The sequence below is a fragment of the Barbus barbus genome (assembly GCF_936440315.1).
Source record: "Barbus barbus genome assembly, chromosome: 45".
Lineage (NCBI taxonomy): Eukaryota > Metazoa > Chordata > Actinopteri > Cypriniformes > Cyprinidae > Barbus > Barbus barbus.
Window position 1 is genome coordinate 8,482,288 of NC_136723.1, and position 18,788 is coordinate 8,501,075.

Consider the following 18,788-nt stretch of genomic DNA (forward strand, 5'->3'; position numbering starts at 1 on the left):
GCTCTGACCATTAAGCTACCACCACCCCAGACCTTTGCTTTCTTTTCCTTTCTCTCCATGCATATTAGAGCGATTGTGTCCCAGTGAGACTGTCTTGGAGTGCAGTTCTGTGGTTCCTTCCTTCCTTCTCCACCTGGGATGCCTCATCTGTGACCAAATGATGCGGTTTGGAGTTTTTTTTCGCTCCTATACCAATTTGATCTACTATCCTCTTTTCTTAATGTAGCACTAAAAATACACACAATTCTTTTTCCGTAACGTTCTTTGCGATTTTGGAAGCTTCTTTCGACCCCCTGGATGCATTCTTGAAATGCAGTGGACTCTAACAACACGTTGCACCCACATTTCTTCACTTCTAGTCCATCGCAGCGCGGCTGATTGCCGCAGAGGCCTGAAGATGTGATCCAGATGTACTCTGGGTGATGGAGTCCAGAGATTGTCCCGTTAAACCCAAGCCTCCCTCTCATATTGGCTTTTATTGGGAACTGTATGATGGTGCTGTCCATTTTTTCGGTAGGATTTTATGACAAGCATAAAAATGGAAGTAGGAATTGACACAGCGCTCCATGAGTTGAGGAGTTGCCAGCTTGGGCTCTCAGACCAGAGAGGGTGGTCGTGAGCTCAAAGGAAAGGAAAATTATTAAAGGATCGTTTGATGATGTCTGCTAAGATGGGCTGTGCTTCCTTTTTAGGGTTGACTGGTTGTATTTTATTTTCATCTTTGAAGGGTTCGTAGATCAGTTCCTCCTTGTCTGGATGCATGTCATGAGCAACTCCTAATTGCAGACATGTCGAGAAATTAGAGAAATACCAAACCATTGCATTTTGTGAGCAGTGTGATTCATAACATAAAGACTTCTTGAAGGTCTAATATCATCTGAAGACAGTGGAAAGACTCGTCAGTCTTGTATTTGGCCCTCAGGGACGAAGTCCGGCTCTTCCAGAATCAGTTTGATGGGGCTGAAAGTTGATAAAAGCGCTCATCATAAAGACAGAAGACTGGAGCCAGGCTGTACCCGGCAGCTGAATACCTCATCCCTCTGGCTGTCTTCCGCTCGTTTCCATCCCTCTATCTTCTAAATGTTCTCGATTTGTGGATAGTGCCATGTTTCCATCTTTCTTTAAATCATTCAGCTCATGTTATTATCTTCAGGTCCAAATTGTCTCCATCTTTGAGCATGTTTTGAGTAGCTGGATTAAACTTGTATATGTTGGGATACCCGTTTATGATGCTTGGAAAGCCCTCGCGTTTGAAATGGCTTATTTTGATTGCTGTTTATTTGCCTTAAAATTGTCAACAATCTTGTTTGTTAAAAAATTATCTTGTTGTAAGATTGTTGTCTTAAGTAGTTTTCCAGTCTGGAAGAAGTTTATGGTCATCACTGTTTCGTTCGTTAGGGCTGCACAACGTATTGATAGAATTTTATAAAAATATAATTTTATATGCATTAATAAAATGGTTTTATAATTCATATGAATACTATTTTAATATTAGATTTAGTGCTGTCAGTTGATTAAAAAAAACTAACTAATTTTCTGAAATTAATTGTGTTATTAATTAACTGGTTAGGTTAAAATTATATGTATGAAATTAAATAATATATTAATATAATACTAGTTTACAATCTTCATTGTGTTGAGTTTATTTGGTCTACACAATCGAGCTATACAGTATCAGTGTTATTAAGTGCATGTGAAATTATACAAATGTTATATTAATATAATATTATGCAGTCATCACTGTTGCTTATTAGGGCTACACAATATATCGATAGTTATTGGCTGGATAGGTAATTATTTATAATTTTGTATACATATGAATATATTATTATACAATCTTCATTATGTTTTGTGCTTCTTAGGGCTACAGAGGATGTTGATACAATATCAGTTATTCAGTTAGGTTATTATTTATAATTTTATATGTATAAAATAATTACATTTATATAAATATAATATTTTATTGTTTTTATTGGTCAGAATATTGATGTAGGTGCATCCCTAGGTCTTATGATCTTCATATAAGTTTTATTGTTTTTATTTTCATTGGAGGTGAAAAAAAACTGACCAACATCTTCCAAATCCAACTTTTATTTGTTCTTCAGGTCTCCCTTTGGTCTTCAGGTATTTGACTGAGAATTGTCATACTCCTGCAGTTTTCCAGACTAGCTGAAGTTTCACTCTTTGCATCCGTCTGGTGTGTGACTGGGCCTCGATGAGATTTAAGGGAATACTGCAGCAGCCTGCCGTTTGGTGGGTGGTCGGAGCGGATTATGAATAAGTCCAGAAACTGTTGAAAATCTTCCCAGCTACTCCAAATGACCTGCGCTAATGTATACTCTCCACAAGCCTCGGTCCATGTGTTCCGGCTGCCTGTTTACATATAATAATTGATACTCCAAACGTACATAACCATGTCATCCTATCGCTGTTTCATGCTGGTGCATATACTCTCTCTATTTGTGAACTGCCCATATTTATGTATTAACACGCTTGCATGCACGTTTTCTCACAATCCTTATTTCTTTCCGGTGCACACACTTGTTGCTTCTATCTCCTTTTCTGATCGCGCATATATGCAACATACCTTTCAGCGTTCCCTGTCTGCACATTGTTCATTCAATCGCCCGGGAAATAGAGAACAGTCCCCATAACTACAGTGTTTTTAATGCAGTTTCAGGCGTGGGGAGTCATAAATCAACCTAGCTGCTTTTAAACAAACACCTGCCTCCAAACTGTCACAGCTAAATGGCAGCACTTGCCGTATAAATCAACCATAGCTGTAACTCCCAATATCATAAAAACGATTACACTGAGCATCTGCCATGCAATGCTGTTTTAATGGTCCAGGCACAGCCGATAGCCCTCGCTGTAACCGTTCTGACATTTTCCGCCTCGCTTTTAAAGTATGCGTGTGTCTTGAAAAGGTCCAAAAGGAATTTGTGGGTCACTTACTCTGTCGTCTTAGTTTTTTATGAGCTGGTGTAAGAGAACAAGGTGCCCCCCCAGCTGTTTAATTAAGACCAGAATTGTGGCCGGAGAACAGGAAGTGAACACTTTTTACTGTATGTTTTAGTTATTTATTATTCTATCCATCTGAACTTTCTCATATATACCATTTAATAAGTCAAACATTTCTATTGCTGGTGCGTGCAGAATGTTTGTTTGCATAATAACGTTTGCAGATAATTTAAAAATGATCAAAGCAGGACTAAACAAATTGTAGGTTAAATTACAGTGGCCCTGAAAGTATTTGGACAAGTATTTGAAAGTATTTTTTTAAGCTTAAGTCACCCAGTTTGTTTTGTAAATGCGTATTCTAGATCTTATCGTTGAATCAAAATGTCTTAACTGAACCCTCCGGTGAAATGACATTTTTGTCTGGTGACGTATGCAGGACTTCTCCAGTCATTTAAACCCTGCCCCCGGAAGCTTGAGTTCATCTACCATATCTTCTTTTTGAGTGCAATGACCACATTTCCACATCCTATCAGCATCTGATACATAGAATCAAGCTCCCGCCCTGCAGTTTTTCTTTACTCGTAATCAGTTACAATATACAAATCTTGTCACTACTTTTCTGTTTGTCACCATTTCTCTACCAGTTTAAAGAAAGACCGCATGAGTGAATTTTTACAAAAAATATATTAAGTATAATGTTTGACCGTAAGATTGTTTAAAAAATACCTGTGGGAACCGGTTTTGATTATAACTGACTCACTTTTAAGATTTTAAAATGTTTTTACAACATCAATACATTGTTAAAAAAAACGTTTTTTATTGAATTATTTAAAATGTAAAATAACTTTAATCAAAATGCTTTGTTAAATGTTTTCAACAGTGGTCAGGTCTTTGTCATAGAGCGGTTACACAGAACATAGAGCTTATGTACTAATATGAGGTCATGAAACGCACAGAAAACATACACTCACTCAAAGTGTATGTAAACATCCGGTCTCATGAAAGAGCTTTTTGTAATCGTACATGCCCGTCTCGTCTCTCTTGTTTAGTTACTTGATGATATCGCACTCCTCCTTTGTAACAAACATACACTGAAAAAAAAGTCTGTGTAGGATTTATTACTTTTTGAAGAAATTGCTAGTAAACTACACAAACTGAAATGGTATTTTCTTGTAAAACATACTTCAATACTCTTTGCAACTTGGATAAATCATTTTTACAGTGGAGTGAGGGAGAGAAGACAGTCAGAAGGAAAGCGAATGAGAATCTGTGTCACTGTCATGTTCAATTATCAAATCCCTTATTTTTATTGAGACAGCATTTAGACAGAGCGGGGATCATCGCATTCACTTCAAAACGAACGTAACTTTAATCCTCTGCGTCTTCAGCGGTTCAGGTGTCGCAAGCAAATGATGACTGCTATGTTCTTTATTTCATCCAACAACAAAACACCTCAATCACTTAATTGGAGACATTCTTGTCTTCGCCTGCACCGGAGTCGACACAATGATGGACGGATGACAGCTAGTAGTTCCAAACCTGTATTAATTTCTTTGTTCAGCCAAACACAAAGGAAGATATTTTGAAGAAAGTTTTGAGGCACCATTGACTTTCATATATATCAGAATATATTCCTTTGTGTTTAGCAGAACAAAGGCATTCATACAGGTTCAGAACTATTTGAGGGTGAGTAAATTACAGAATTTTCATTTTTGGGTGCTCTATCCCTTTAAGCTGTTTGGTTTTTATTCACTTAATAGAATTGGCACAGGAGAGTCATTCTTGAGTCAGACTACACTGGAATCGACTCGGAGTCAGTCTTTTGGGAATTCGACTTTACTTTCAGCACTGTACGTTTTTAATTCACTAAAAAGAACCAGCTCATTCATAGGGGAATTGGACTACACTAGTCGTGCTTTGTTGCACGTTATAGATTTAATAGCGGTGTTGTATCACAACACAAATGAGAAGTGCTAACTGTGCAAGAACCGGAATCGAACATTGCTTGGTTCCCGATTATATCCTTGCAAGCCACATCTTACCACATTCCATAGAAACAACCACAGTAAGCCAGCCAAAAATCACTCACACAAACACACACACACACAGTCACCTAACAGTGATTAATGAGCACTCGCCGATGTGTGTGTGTGTGTGAGATCATACTGCTGTGACTCTGGTTCACAGAGCACCAGGAATTCCTCAAGGGAATGTCCAGTCAAATATATTATAACAGAGCAACAGGGGGCAGGAAGAGAGTATGCGTGTGTGTGTGTGTAAGCATGTGCATGTACATATGAGAAAAGTGTGTTCGGGTAACAGGACAGAAAGGGAGAGAAATGGAGAGGAAATGAGAATGGTTTTTATCACTATTAGATACGTGAAGGATTACAGTGAGACTGGAGAAATGTTCACTCTTACTCTCACATAGCAGGATAACACTTACATTCACCCCACACCTCACAAAATGTCACACAAAACAAGGCACACCGCAAATGGATGAGTTTAGCTGGATATCAGTGTCCCATATCGCTTGCATGCAAAACAAAAAGTGCTAGTGCTCCGTCTCAGAACAGGCAGAGCCATTGACTAGAAAATTTATTTAACTGAATGTTACTATATAACCTGCCCATAAAATAATTTTAGCACACTATCTTTGTTTACAAGTCATACAAATTTTTAAAACATTATTTTAAAATCTTGAAAAAAATTACATTTCCTTTTTTTTTTTTTTTTTTTTTTTTTTTTTTTTTATAAAAATATATAAGTAAAAAAGCAATGCATTCAAATTGTGAAAAAAGTATTTTTTTTTTTAAATATCCTTCAAGTTGTAAGAGAAATATAACCAAAACATTTCAAAATCTTAATATTGTTTTAACAATAAAAAAAGTAAAGAATTGTTAATTATTTTAAGAAATTTATTCAAATAAAAACAAAACGTATTAATGAAAATGTTAAAATTTGTAAACAAAAAAAATTAAATGTAAAATTTTATTACATATTCAATACTATAAACTGAATATTTTAATAAAAAATGTGTGTGACTGGAGCTGGCACCTCGTCCCTTGCCCTCTCACCAACAGGTTTTAGGGTGCTATCGAGCCAATTTGTCTTACCTTATAAATCTGATGAAATACCTCTAATATAGCAACTTTGCATTTATCATTGTCCCACCTCAAACGCAGGGGGTCACCAATAGCAGAGCTGTACTTTTCCCGTAAATGTTTGTGACGGGGTAAGACAACCGCAAGAACAAGCCTCCATGTTTCCACATTTGCTGAGACTTCCCTCTGAAGTATGATCTGGAATGTTACTCAATTAAAAAAGGGATTTGATAATTGAACATGACAGTGACACAGATTCTCATTCGCTTTCCTTCTGACTGTCTTCTCTCCCTCACTCCACTGTAAAAATGATTTATCCAAGTTGCAAAGAGTATTGAAGTATGTTTTACAAGAAAATACCATTTCAGTTTGTGTAGTTTACTAGCAATTTCTTCAAAAAGTAATAAATCCTACACAGACTTTTTTTTCAGTGTATGTTTGTTACAAAGGAGGAGTGCGATATCATCAAGTAACTAAACAAGAGAGACGAGACGGGCATGTGCGATTACAAAAAGCTCTTTCATGAGACCGGATGTTTACATACACTTTGAGTGAGTGTATGTTTTCTGTGCGTTTCATGACAAGCGACACGTTCAGAATGAATCAACTTTTAATAAACTACAGAACAGCATGAGCCGGAAGCGGCGTGCCTCACGTGGACAGGGCTTATATTAAGGCTATAATTGTCGAATATTCCCTTGAGATTGTGATTTATTAATAACAATTATTTTTGAACAGATTTATGCCATTGTTTGAAGCTGCATGCCATATTTTTATATAATATATATATATATATATATATAAAAGAAGGCTGAAAACACTCTTCCTGAACTTTTAACATTTCTAAATGAATGGGTTTCATATCCATAGTGATAAACTCCACTATGGCATCTGTTATCTCTCTCTTTCTTTTCTCTGTTATCCGCAAGTATTTTCCAAGCAAATTAAGTGCACGTTTTTATCATGTGTAAAATTACTGATTAACATGGCGGATAAAAGCAGCTCATTTTTTTACACCAACAATATAGGCTACTATAATAGGCGTACTACTTACAGAACTCTTACTTAGAGATTTTTCAAACTTGATGTGCTTTTGTGGTAACTTTTCAAATCGCATATTTGGCACACTGCCTTTGTCTTGTCCTCACTCAATTTAAAGTGCTCCCACACAGCTGAGGTCTTCGCATTTTTGTTTTCTCTTCCAGACGAACTGAATCATGACGTTCATGATGTTCACTCATGGGCGATTCATGTTCAAGCGCGAATGAGAACCGTTTCACAGGGGATGCCAGGAGTTAAAAAAAAAAAAGAATATTTGAATCTCAAAATTGAAAATCGAATGCCAACCCACCGAACGAATATTTAATCAAATATTCTGGTCCAGCCCTAGTGGTGATTAGGTCTTATAAAACGTTTTAAAACTGTTTGTTTTATATTGTTTATATATATTTATTATGGTATTTTGTCATTCCTCTCGTGTCGCCTTTATTGCTGTTTTATTTAAGTTTCTATTGTTGTTAGGACGCCATCTTGGAAGGCAGCGAGGAAGCTTACACTCTAAAAAAATGCTAAGTTAAATACAACCAAGTGCTGGGTAAAATATGGAAAAACCCAGCAATTGGGTTGTTTTCAACCAACAGTTGGGTTAAATGTTTAAGCCAACCTTATGGGCAGTAACCCAACCACTGGGTTTGTCCATATTTTACCCAGCGCTGGGTTGTATGTAACCCAGCTTTTTTTCGAGTGCTCTAGGTTTGTGTGAGGAATTCGACGCACCACTGTACCTCGTTCTGCTCCTTTACACTCAAAGTGACATGAATGACGTGCTGAAGTGTGTGCGTGTGTTCAGTCCTTAAAGGTTTTAAGTGTGCATCTGCTTCAAGATTATACCCCCCTGTGTCTTACAGGACAGGAAGTGTGTCAGAGTGTGTGTGTATAAGAGACAGAATTGTTAAGACAGGAAGTAGAGGGAATTGCTGGGTCTGTCTCCACACTTCCACTATTAAAAGCATGAGTTCCAGGTGCTACTGACAAATAGGCCTCACGGATTACAGAGGAACTTCCGGAAGATCACTCACACCTCTGGGTTGTAGGTGTCTGACGCCCGTAGGCTAAAGTGTGTGACCCCAGACCAGTTCCAGTCCACGACCTCCTACTGAGCCGTTTTGTGAAAATAAAAGATGAATGACTCTACGTTGCACGTTCACAATCGTGCGACTCTTATAACTGCATTCTTTAGGAATGGAGTCTTGAAGACACACGCGGTGTTTTAACAAGCCTGACAGCGCTGTCAGGAGAGCTTTGTGGTTAAAGTGGTGATGTTTTTGTTGATCACAGGTGGTTAAGCTGGAGGCTTTTCTGTCCTCTTCTTGTTCTGTGTCTCTCTCGCTCTTTCTCTCCCTCCCTGTAAGCTCTTAATAACAGGGCAGTAATGTCGTAGTCTGGTATTAGGGGGCTGCAGTTATGTCAGGTGTTAGTTGGAGCCGCTTCGAGGAGGGTGCAGAATATTCACGAGTTGTCTTTTTGTCTGTTTGTTGGACTTTTCCCATCCTAAGTTTTCTCAGAGGGACTTTCCAGTTGGGTTTTTCAGGCCACGTTCTTCAATAAAACTAATAGGATGTTCTGTTCAGGAGGTCTGGGAGTTTTTGAAACGTAGCCACTGCTACAAAACTCAGAGAATGACCTGCTGACACAATTGGATAGTGTTGTCTTCCTCATATATTCTGTTTTTATTGTTCTTTTCCACAATTTTCTATAAAATTATAATAAAAAATATTTTTGATAAATGTTATACATTTAAACAAATTTAAGATTAAAGCTTGAAATTCCCACTTTGACTATCACCGATAAAATAAAAACGCTCAGCATTAAAAACCACAGTACGGAAGTTCTAAGCGGTTCTAAATTAAGTTCTAAATTAAGTCGTGATCTCGACATAACAAAAGTTGTTTTGTGGTTATCTGGACATAACGAAAGTTGTTGATCTCAACCTAAAAACCTGGTGGCTTGCAAAACATTTTTTTAAACACATTTTAACCCAGCATAAAAAATGGACTTGGTATTTTTCAATTAATATTTCCTTGTGGATCTAGTTCTTGTTTAGTTTTTTATTTATTATTCTTTATTTTATTTTTTATTTTATTTTAATGACATTAAACCGAAGCCTAAATCTAAAATAACTTTAACACTACTCTTTTGGTGCATTGCAAGCACTTATATTTCTTTTTTAGAAGTGCAAATTTAGTCCTTGTTCATATTTTATTGGCTAATGGTCAATGCTTTTATTGATGTATTGCTTTAATATGATGAATGGATCAGCTAAAAATGAGTGTTGTCCACATCACAGTCTTCCAGTGATCTCTGGAACGTGTACCCTATTGTATTGGCACAGTTTTTAATAATAAAAGCTTTTTTTCTGAAGTCTTAAATTCTCCGTAAACGCTTCAATGTGCACCCTTCAGAATTATAATAATAGTCCAGCGTGTTCATCTGTTGTGAATCTTGACTGGTTAGTTCATTATACGTTGCTCTGATGTAGACATTGATATTGTGTGCCGTTCGGCCATTTCTGCATCATGATTACGCTTGTGGTTTAAATGAGAACTGACCGAAAGAAACAATCCAGAATGATGATTTTAATGGATAATAGATTGTGTTTCAGACATGCATTTGAGAAGCGGATCAGAACCAGACCTCCAGAGCACCAGGCGGTCTCTTAACATCTGCTGAAATGCCTTACGTCAGAAAGAGCCTGTTGCCTTGCAGAGTTTGTGAAGAGTCTGAGGCATCATCATTGCTCGGTTAACTTCACAGGACATAAATACCCTTAAACACTGAAAGATTCCTGACTCTGAACGTTGGTTTGTAAATACAGTTATTAGTTTCAGGCTTTGGTCTGTTGGTTAGCTGTTCATCCAGATGACCTGCTGTTTTTCGTTGTTTGGTGTGAGGTTGTCCTGTGCAAAGTTATGAACTGATTACGACCTCATAAAAATGTTCTTCGCTTTGTGTTTGATATGGGAACCATGTGTAATGGTTCAGAGGTGAGTGCTGAGACTCTTTCTCATGATGCCTCTTTGCTGCTCTTGTTTGCAGGTTCCCTCTCTACCCCAGAGGAGAGCGTTTCCAGTTTGAGTACGGTGTCTATTTGCTCAACAAAAACATCGCCCAGGTAAGAATCTCAGCATGTCCCATTGTTCAAATCAAGATGGCCGACAGACCGATTATACAGGGTGTGTCTGAAACAGAAGGCTTGGATGTTGCCCAGTTAGTCAGTGGCTTAATAGGTAGGTGGTGTTTTTAAGAATGCTGTAACTTGCAACAATAGCACTTCCCGTTATTGTTAACACAGACCAATAATTAGACTGGGGTCTTCAAACTGGGGTCAAGGAACTTCAAGGAGGCCTTATGTAGCTGCTAAAAATTCTCTGAAAAGTTTAATTGAAAAAAAAAAGAATTAATACATTTTTAAAAAATATAATTGAAAATTGGCTCATTTTATTTTTAATCATTTTAAATTACTTTTTAAAACTTTTTGAATATACATTACCGTTCAAAAGTTTGAGTTTGGTAAGATATTTAGGTTTTTGAACGTAAATACTCTCCCATCCATCCATCCGTCCGTCCGAATCGCTCCGTCCATCCATCCATCCGAATCGCTCCATCCATCCATCCGAATCGCTCCGTCCATCCATCCATCCATCCATCCATCCATCCGAATCGCTCCATCCATCCATCCATCCATCCATCCATCCATCCATCCATCCATCCATCCGAATCGCTCCATCCATCCATCCATCCATCCATCCATCCGAATCGCTCCGTCCATCCATCCGAATCGCTCCGTCCATCCATCCGAATCGCTTCGTCCATCCATCCATCCATCCGTCCATCCATCCGAATCGCTCCATCCATCCATCCATCCATCCGAATCGCTCCGTCCATCCATCCATCCGAATCGCTCCGTCCATCCATCCGAATCGCTTCGTCCATCCATCCATCCATCCGTCCATCCATCCGAATCGCTCCGTCCATCCATCCATCCATCCATCCGAATCGCTCCGTCCGTCCATCCATCCATCCATCCATCCATCCAGAAATTAGATTTATTTATACAATGGCAAAGTTTTTTTTTTTTTTTTTAAATAGTCTTAGTATTATTAGTCTTAATAGTCACGTGAACTTTCATAATCATTTCAATATGCTAATTTTGTGATCTAGAAATATTATCAATGTTGAAAACAGTTTTAAGTGCCTTTTACTGTCACTTTTGATCAATTTAAGGCATCATGCTGAATATAAATAATTTTTTTAAATTGTCTTTAAAAAATTAAAAACAAAAATGTTTTTAGTATTTTAAATTGTAAATAAAAAATTTAATCGTAAAAAAAAAAAAAAAAAAGGTAGATTTGAGGAAGGATTGGTTATCTCATCATTTGTTTGGTGGCCCTATTAAAAAGGTTGAAAACCCCCTGAATTAGATTTCTATGATGAGGTATTGGTCTCTAAAAGTTTCCACAGCTGAAGTTCTAGAACTGATGTACAGTACTTTGTGGAATCACTTGCATTAACGTCATACAAAATGACTCTCATGAGCCATAGCTCAAATCCAATTCCGATTTTAAGCTTTGGTCACAATTATACAGCTTGAATTTAATCAGTTTGCCTGGTTAAGTGCAATATTAACACGCTTCCGTGACTCTGGGAGTGGAATCCAAGCCTCCTGTGCTCCAGCTGTTGTCCCAACTTAAGGAGGAGATGAAAAATACAGAATAGACTGCAAGGAGGTCGACCGAATCGCTCCGTCTCTGACCCACACGAGCAGCACGCACGTTGCAAGAACAAAAACGTAGCTGTGTGCATGGTATGGAGTGATATGTAAGCTTAGCCAACTCTGAGGGGAAAACTTATATATCTGTCATGTTTGATCAATGCCTCCATTTGTAGTCTGACTGCGAGATGCCCTCCGCAGCTTGTTCTTCATACTGCCTGTCGTCCACCATTTCCATTCCACGTCCGTTTAATCAGAACGAATGTAATGCTTTGCACCTTTGCCAGAAATCTTCATTAACCTTGTCAGTGTTTCTCTGTAGGGCAAGTTAATGGAGCTTATCTCGGTATGTTGACCCCGTTCAAGCGTTTTTTAAGCTCATTGTTTGTGAAGCCTCTCACCCAGAGTCAAGACGATACATATGAGCTCAGTGAACTCAACATTTTGAAGCATTTGAGTCGGTTGAACTCTACCGATTGGGCTTTTAATGTTAGTTAACATGGCTACATAGCAAAACAGATGAGCTGTAACCCATTTCAGGTTTGGGCCTCTGTGTCCGTTCACACATGTGTTCCAGTTTGGGAGAGGAACTGTCCGGAGAATGCATGACGCGTTGCCCTTGAGTCACGCTACTTGTAATTTCCTCTTCTTTTAGCGGTTTCGATCCCAACGGCCAGGCCCGCTGTACGTATTCCGTTCCGCATTTTTCCCGATACACTCTTCGCTAATCCAAATAGGACTAAGCTGCTTCGCCGACCCCTGAGTATTATAAAATTGACCTTTGCTTTTCCTACCTAATATGATTTGCAAATAAATAGCCAGTGAAATCCTGTTTGTTATTTTGTTTTTGTGGTCTGTGCCTCCATCGCTGTTTTATTTTCCGTCCATCCCTCTCGTCTTTAATGCGTTCCGTTCGTTAGCTGTAGCCGCGGTGGCTCTGTGTGTCCGGCTGCTGAGACTAAGCAGAGATCGGGTTTCACAGCGGTGCTCTTGTTCTGGAATGGAGGAGATTAAACGTCTATCTTTTATTAAATTGTGTGTTTGAAAACGATCCAAGCAGGCAGGAGGGAGAAAGAAAGGAGGGGTGTTTTAGTTGCTTTGAAGCAGCGCGCTGACTAGATGTTGTTTTTATTTAGTCCTCGTGTCATGGGAGGAAGGGAGAAGAATGTCAGGTGGCCAGCGGGGTTTCGCCCGGGCACTTTTGTCTTTGATAGATGAGTTGAGAACATAGTGGTAAAGGCTTTTTTTATTTTTAAATTTTGGTTGATTTTCTTTGCTTCACTATTGCAACAAGGGATGAGTCAGAATGGACAACTAGTTGCTTTTATTTTCATTTTTGCTTTAAAAGGAATCATTTTTAGATGTTTTTAGTGTGCTGACAACGTGCTGTGTTTTAGCATGCTGTGAGACTGTCAGCATGCTTAAACTTTTTCAGAGATGTTAAGTCTTTAAATCTGTCCCCTTTAAAGCACTGCTGCTGTAGCTCATCAAAGAACAAATTCACAATCATACAATACAATACAATTTTTTTGTGTGTGTGCTTTGATAGTTTTGTGCAATATTTTTGGATTTGTTGAATATCTTTTGTGCCATTTAAGCATTTTTGCATACTACTTTATACTAAGTTATTGTCAGACAAACAGCATTGCATTTTAAAGATTCTGGTTCAACGAAATAAACAGATTTTGATAGCAATTTTTAATGTAAGAGTGCATTCTTTATGAACGCACATTAAGGGGCCATTCACACTGTACACCACGTTTATGTTTAAAAACATGAGACAAGGCAGTGAAATGGAAAAACAAAATTTCAGATTTTTTTTAAGAGAACAGTTTATTGAAATTTTAGACAAAATATAAAAATATATATATTTTGCATATAGAAGACTACCTGCATAAAATCCATCAATTGCCAGTTTAAATGAATAAAAAAACATATATTTTTGCTCAAAATTATAATTGCAATGATTGTTGTCATTTGAGAAATGTATTTTTCAATTTCAAGCATTGCACTTTCACCAATAAAGCACAAATCAATAGATTGTGCTTTCACAGGGTTTATTTGACCTCATCCAGTACTGATTTATAGGCTATGTAATATAGAAACTAATATCAAAGACTTATATATGCACTCTCTCTGTCTACATAATGAAAACTGGTAAAAACAAACATAAAATACTATAGCAGTGAAATTCTATACATAAAATACTATAACGGTGAAGTGCAACAATTCCAAATGGCAACAATTTTCTATATTACATCAACAGTGGTTGAGTAAGTGCATTTATTCAGCAACCACAATCGCAAACAATATAGCCAAGATCTCATGACAGAACACAGACAGGCTGAAAGACACTTTCATTAAAGCCAAACATCTCACATGAAGATCGCTAAACTCCGGCTTACTTGTTTGTCGGTGTTTTCAGATCATCGTTGGTGCTTCTGTAATGAAGAGCAAGGTCATGCACATGGTTGCCAGATTGCCAAAAGTAAGCAAAACACCAGGCAGAAAACATATCTTTCTAACAGAAGCTTTGATTTGTGGATTTGAGCTCTTGATTATCCGGCAACCGCATACATGAAAGCTCATGTAGTAGAGGCATGTACAGCGATCGGTAATATTTTGTCTCCTTTTTTTCAGTGAAAATAAAAAGGGTTTTGGTATAGTTTTTATTTTCTAAAATACATTTTAGTCTCAACTTTTGTCGTCAATGATATTGCATGTTGATACAGTCACCATTATCTTTTATTGACCTTGTTGATTTCGTCTTAGTAAGATGATATTTTAATGCTTAGTTTTATGATCACAACTCTGTAGTTTTTTTTTATTGCAGTGGGCAAGACATTTAATGCAATGCAGTAATGATTGAGAGATGTACAAATAAATGTTCTACACACACACACATACACACACACACACACACACACTGTATACATCTTGTACACTTTTGAATCAAATATGATTCAGTAGGCTTTGTTGGGTTAAAAATTGCTGCATTTTTATAACGTGAGTCACTGTAAAAAGATGCAAACTCAAACAGTTCTGCAAAAATGTGTTCTGTGTGAATGGCTTCTAAGAAATGCATCTCACTGGTGCCTCATGACCCTAAACCTGCATCATTATAAAGGGCTTCCTTAGTCTAGTTGTTCCAACAACCCTCAGACAAGCCAACTGTAAAATGATTCTTAAATCCCAACCTTACGTGACTTTTTTTAATGCTGTTAAGAAGGAAATGGTGAAAGGTAGTTTCTGTGTGCGTAAGAGATTTGTGCGGTTTTGTCTGTGTTTGTTGCATTATAGAGCATGTTTGCCAGTAAGGTCTTCAAACTGAATTAAAAGCCTGGCTAGTGTACTTCCTTTGGCCTGGACAACAAGTCAAGGAGGACAAGTTAAACATGCTGTACCGTAAAGAAAACAGAAAAGAAAAACAAGACATTTTCACTTCATCTTTTCCATTCATGTTCAATAACGAGTGTATTTAATTCATCAGAATCAGAATGAGCTTTATTGGCCAAGTATGTTTACACATACGAGGAATATGTTGTAGTGACAGAAGCTCCACAGTGCAACAGAAAGACAGCAACAGGACAGGACACAGATAATAAAAGAATAATATACAAATATCCAAATAGGCAATTTACGAAGCAGCAAAAACACAATATATAATATAGACAACTATGTATGTACAGGTCAAGTATGTGCAAATTAGAAATGAGAAAATAAAAATAAAATAAGTGAGTGTGGTGAATGGATGGTGTATTATAGTTGTGTGTTCCACGTTTATTGTTGAGTGTTCATGAGATGGATTGCTTGAGGGAAGAAACTGTTTCTGTGTCTGGTCGTTCTGGTTCTCAGAGCTCTAGCGTCGACCAGACGGTAACAGTTCAAAGAGGGAGTGTGCTGGATGTGAGGGGTCCAGAGTGATTTTGCCAGCCCTTTTGCTCACTCTGGATAAGTACAGTTCTTGGAGAGTGGGGAGGGTTGTACCAATGATTCGCTCAGCAGACCGGACTACCCTCCGTAGTCTTCTGAGGTCAGATTTGGTAGCTGAGCTGAACCAGACAGTTATTGAAGTGCAGAGGATGGATTCAATGATGGCGGAGTAGAACTGTTTCAGCAGCTCCTGTGGCAGATTGAACTTCCTCAGCTGGCGAAGAAAGTACAACCTCTACTGGGCCTTCCTGACAATGGAGTCTATGTGAATATCCCACTTCATCTCCACAGTTTTGAGCGTATTAAGCTCCAGGTTGTTAAGACTGCACCAGACAGCCAGCTCCTTAACCTCCTGTCTGTAAGCAGACTCGTCACCATCCTGGATGAGGCCGATCAGTGTGGTGTCGTCTGCAAACTTCAGGAGCTTGACAGAGGGGTCTTTAGATGTGCAGTCATTGGTGTAGAGGGAGAAGAGCAGTGGGGAGAGTACGCAGCCCTGAGGAGCTCCAGTGCTGATGGTACGAGTGCCAGATGTGAATTTACCAAGCTTTACTAACTGCTGTCTGTCTGTCAGGAAGCTGTTGATCCACTGACAGACAGAGGTGGGGAAGGAGAGCTGGGTTAGTTTATTCTGAAGGGTGTCCGTGATGATGGTGTTAAAAGCGGAGCTGAAGTCCACAAACAGGATCCTCACATAAGTCCCTGGTCTGTCCAGATGCTTCAGGATGAAGTGCAGTGGGGTTGACTGCATCATCCACAGACCTGTTTGCTCTGTAGGCAAACTGCAGGGGGTCCAGTAAGGCAAGGCAAGGCAAGTTTATTTATATAGCACATTTCATACACAGTAAGGGATCGGTGATGTCCTTCAGATAAGCCAAAACCAGTCTTTCAAATGATTTCATGGCTACAGACGTTAGAGCCACAGGTCTGTAGTCATTAAGTCCAGTAATTTTGTGTTTCTTTGGGACGGGGATGATGGTGGAGCGTTTGAAGCATGAAGGGACTTCGCACAGCTCCAGTGAACTGTTGAAGATCTGTGTGAAGATGGGGGCCAGCTGGTCAGCACAGATTTTCAGACAGGCTGGTGACACACCGTCTGGGCCTCGTGCTTTCCTTTTGTTCTTTCTGAAGACCTGGCGCACATCATCTTCACTGATTTGAATTGTAGGTGTGGGGGAGAGGAGGGTTGCTGGAGGTGTTAATGGTTGTGTGGAGAGGTGTTCAGGGCGGGTGTGGGGTGTTTTTTCAAAACGACAATAAAACTCGTTCAAGTCGTCTGCTAGTTGTTGATTCTCCAGAGTGCTGGGGGATGGTGTCTTGTAACTGGTGATATCCTTCATGCCTTTCCACACTGAAGCAGGATCACTGGAAGATAATTGTTTTCCTTAGCTTGTCAGAATAATTCATTAGGCTGCTGCCGAGACTTTCTTCAACTGTCACAACAACATCTGGAATGTTGTGAATTTGGCTTTTAATAGACATTGTTTTAAATTTTGTTCTTGTTGGCAGCAGAACAATCACTCATGTGCTGCTGTTGTTTAATATCTTTCATATGGATCATCCAGAATGCTGGTTTGGAGATTTGGACACAATCATTGGGGTCAAAGTGTGTGTGAGTTTCCAAGCTTTCAAAACAGAAGAACTCAAGTATTTAACATGTATATGTGTGAATTTGTGTGTTGTCTATATGATTCATCTTCCCCTAGAGGGCAGAAGTACTGAAGTGACCAAACCTTAGTAGATGGAGCTTAGTGAGTCAGTTCGGTCTCCTGAAGCACAGCAGCACTCCAAGAACGGATTACCTCGTCCTGAGACGCTGCATAAACAGAATGGTGAAAGAAATATTACAATTAGCACTCAGTTGCCAAGCTAGCGCGCTATCTTATTTGGCAAGGAGCTCAGCAGGAAGGGCAGCGCTGGGAATTAAGCCCAGAGAGGGTTGAAGATTATTGGGGAATTTGGAGTGGGAATGATGAAGGTGTAGCATTGTGCCCTGTTCTTTGCAAAGCCGGGAAACCAGGCAGTATCAGTACTGCTGGATGACTTGATCTAAATCAGTTGTTAATGCGAATATGCGTATTTTGGTGTGCTTGTGATTGTACCATTTGATAAGGAGACATTGGTTGCACTTATTCAAAGCTTTTGGACTTGTTGAAGTACTGTACTGAGAGTCAGCCTGCGATTTCACAATAGTTAATTAAAACTCATAATAAAATAACAATTTAGTTACTTGTATTAAAATAATTGTTAAATCAAATAAAAAAGGCAACATTTCTCATTTTGATTTACTAAAATAACAAAAAACAAAATAAAAAATTAATTAAACTATATGGACATACAGTATATTAAAAAACAAACTACTAAATATGACAAAAATGCTTAAACTTTAAATTAAAACAGAAAATAAACAAAAATTGATTCAAAATATTAATAAAAATTTAAACAAGTGTTTTATTTTATTTATTTAGAGAACCAAAGGATGATCAGTGAGTCCGTTTACATGCACCCTCTTAATGCAATTATAATGAGATTTTGACAATATTGCGATTAAACTTTAACTCATGTAAACGCAGTACTTCGATGTAAATAATGCGATTAAGCTCATAATCGCAGCAAGCATAATCGTATTAACATAGGTGGCGTACGCCGATTTTAATCAATAATCGCCGCTCTGACCAAAGTGTGCATGTGCTCACTTTCGCTAGGAAAGCGAATTGCCATCACATTTCTATGGCGCCGAAAAAGCATGGAATACAACCATACAAAAGTGTTTTGCATTAGACGTAAATAAATTAAAACAGCGGCCAGCAGCACTTCTGCTTCTGAGTTCATCATTTGTGCTGTGCAGTGAATAATAAAAAAAGAAACGAATAATAGAAATTTAATGTAAACGGGAGTGAAGAGCTTTGCTCTTGACATGTAAACATCATAATGCGATTAAGTCCTTACTCTGATTTGGAAATAACTGCATTATTCGTGCGCATGTAAACGTAGTCAGTGATGATATATTTTTTTCAGTT

General features: G+C 38.3%; 1 protein-coding gene across 3 annotated transcripts in view; it reads left to right on the plus strand.

Moving 5' to 3' along the window:
* LOC306864029 (UV radiation resistance-associated gene protein-like) overlaps window positions 1-18,788 on the plus strand; it is a 108,350-nt gene that overhangs the window by 53,297 nt on the left and 36,265 nt on the right. For all 3 annotated transcript variants that reach the window (XM_079407705.1, XM_079407704.1, XM_079407703.1), the window contains one exon: window positions 10,161-10,236. In XM_079407705.1, the coding sequence (XP_079263831.1) occupies window positions 10,161-10,236 (76 nt within the window). The remainder of the gene's footprint in view (window positions 1-10,160; window positions 10,237-18,788) is intronic.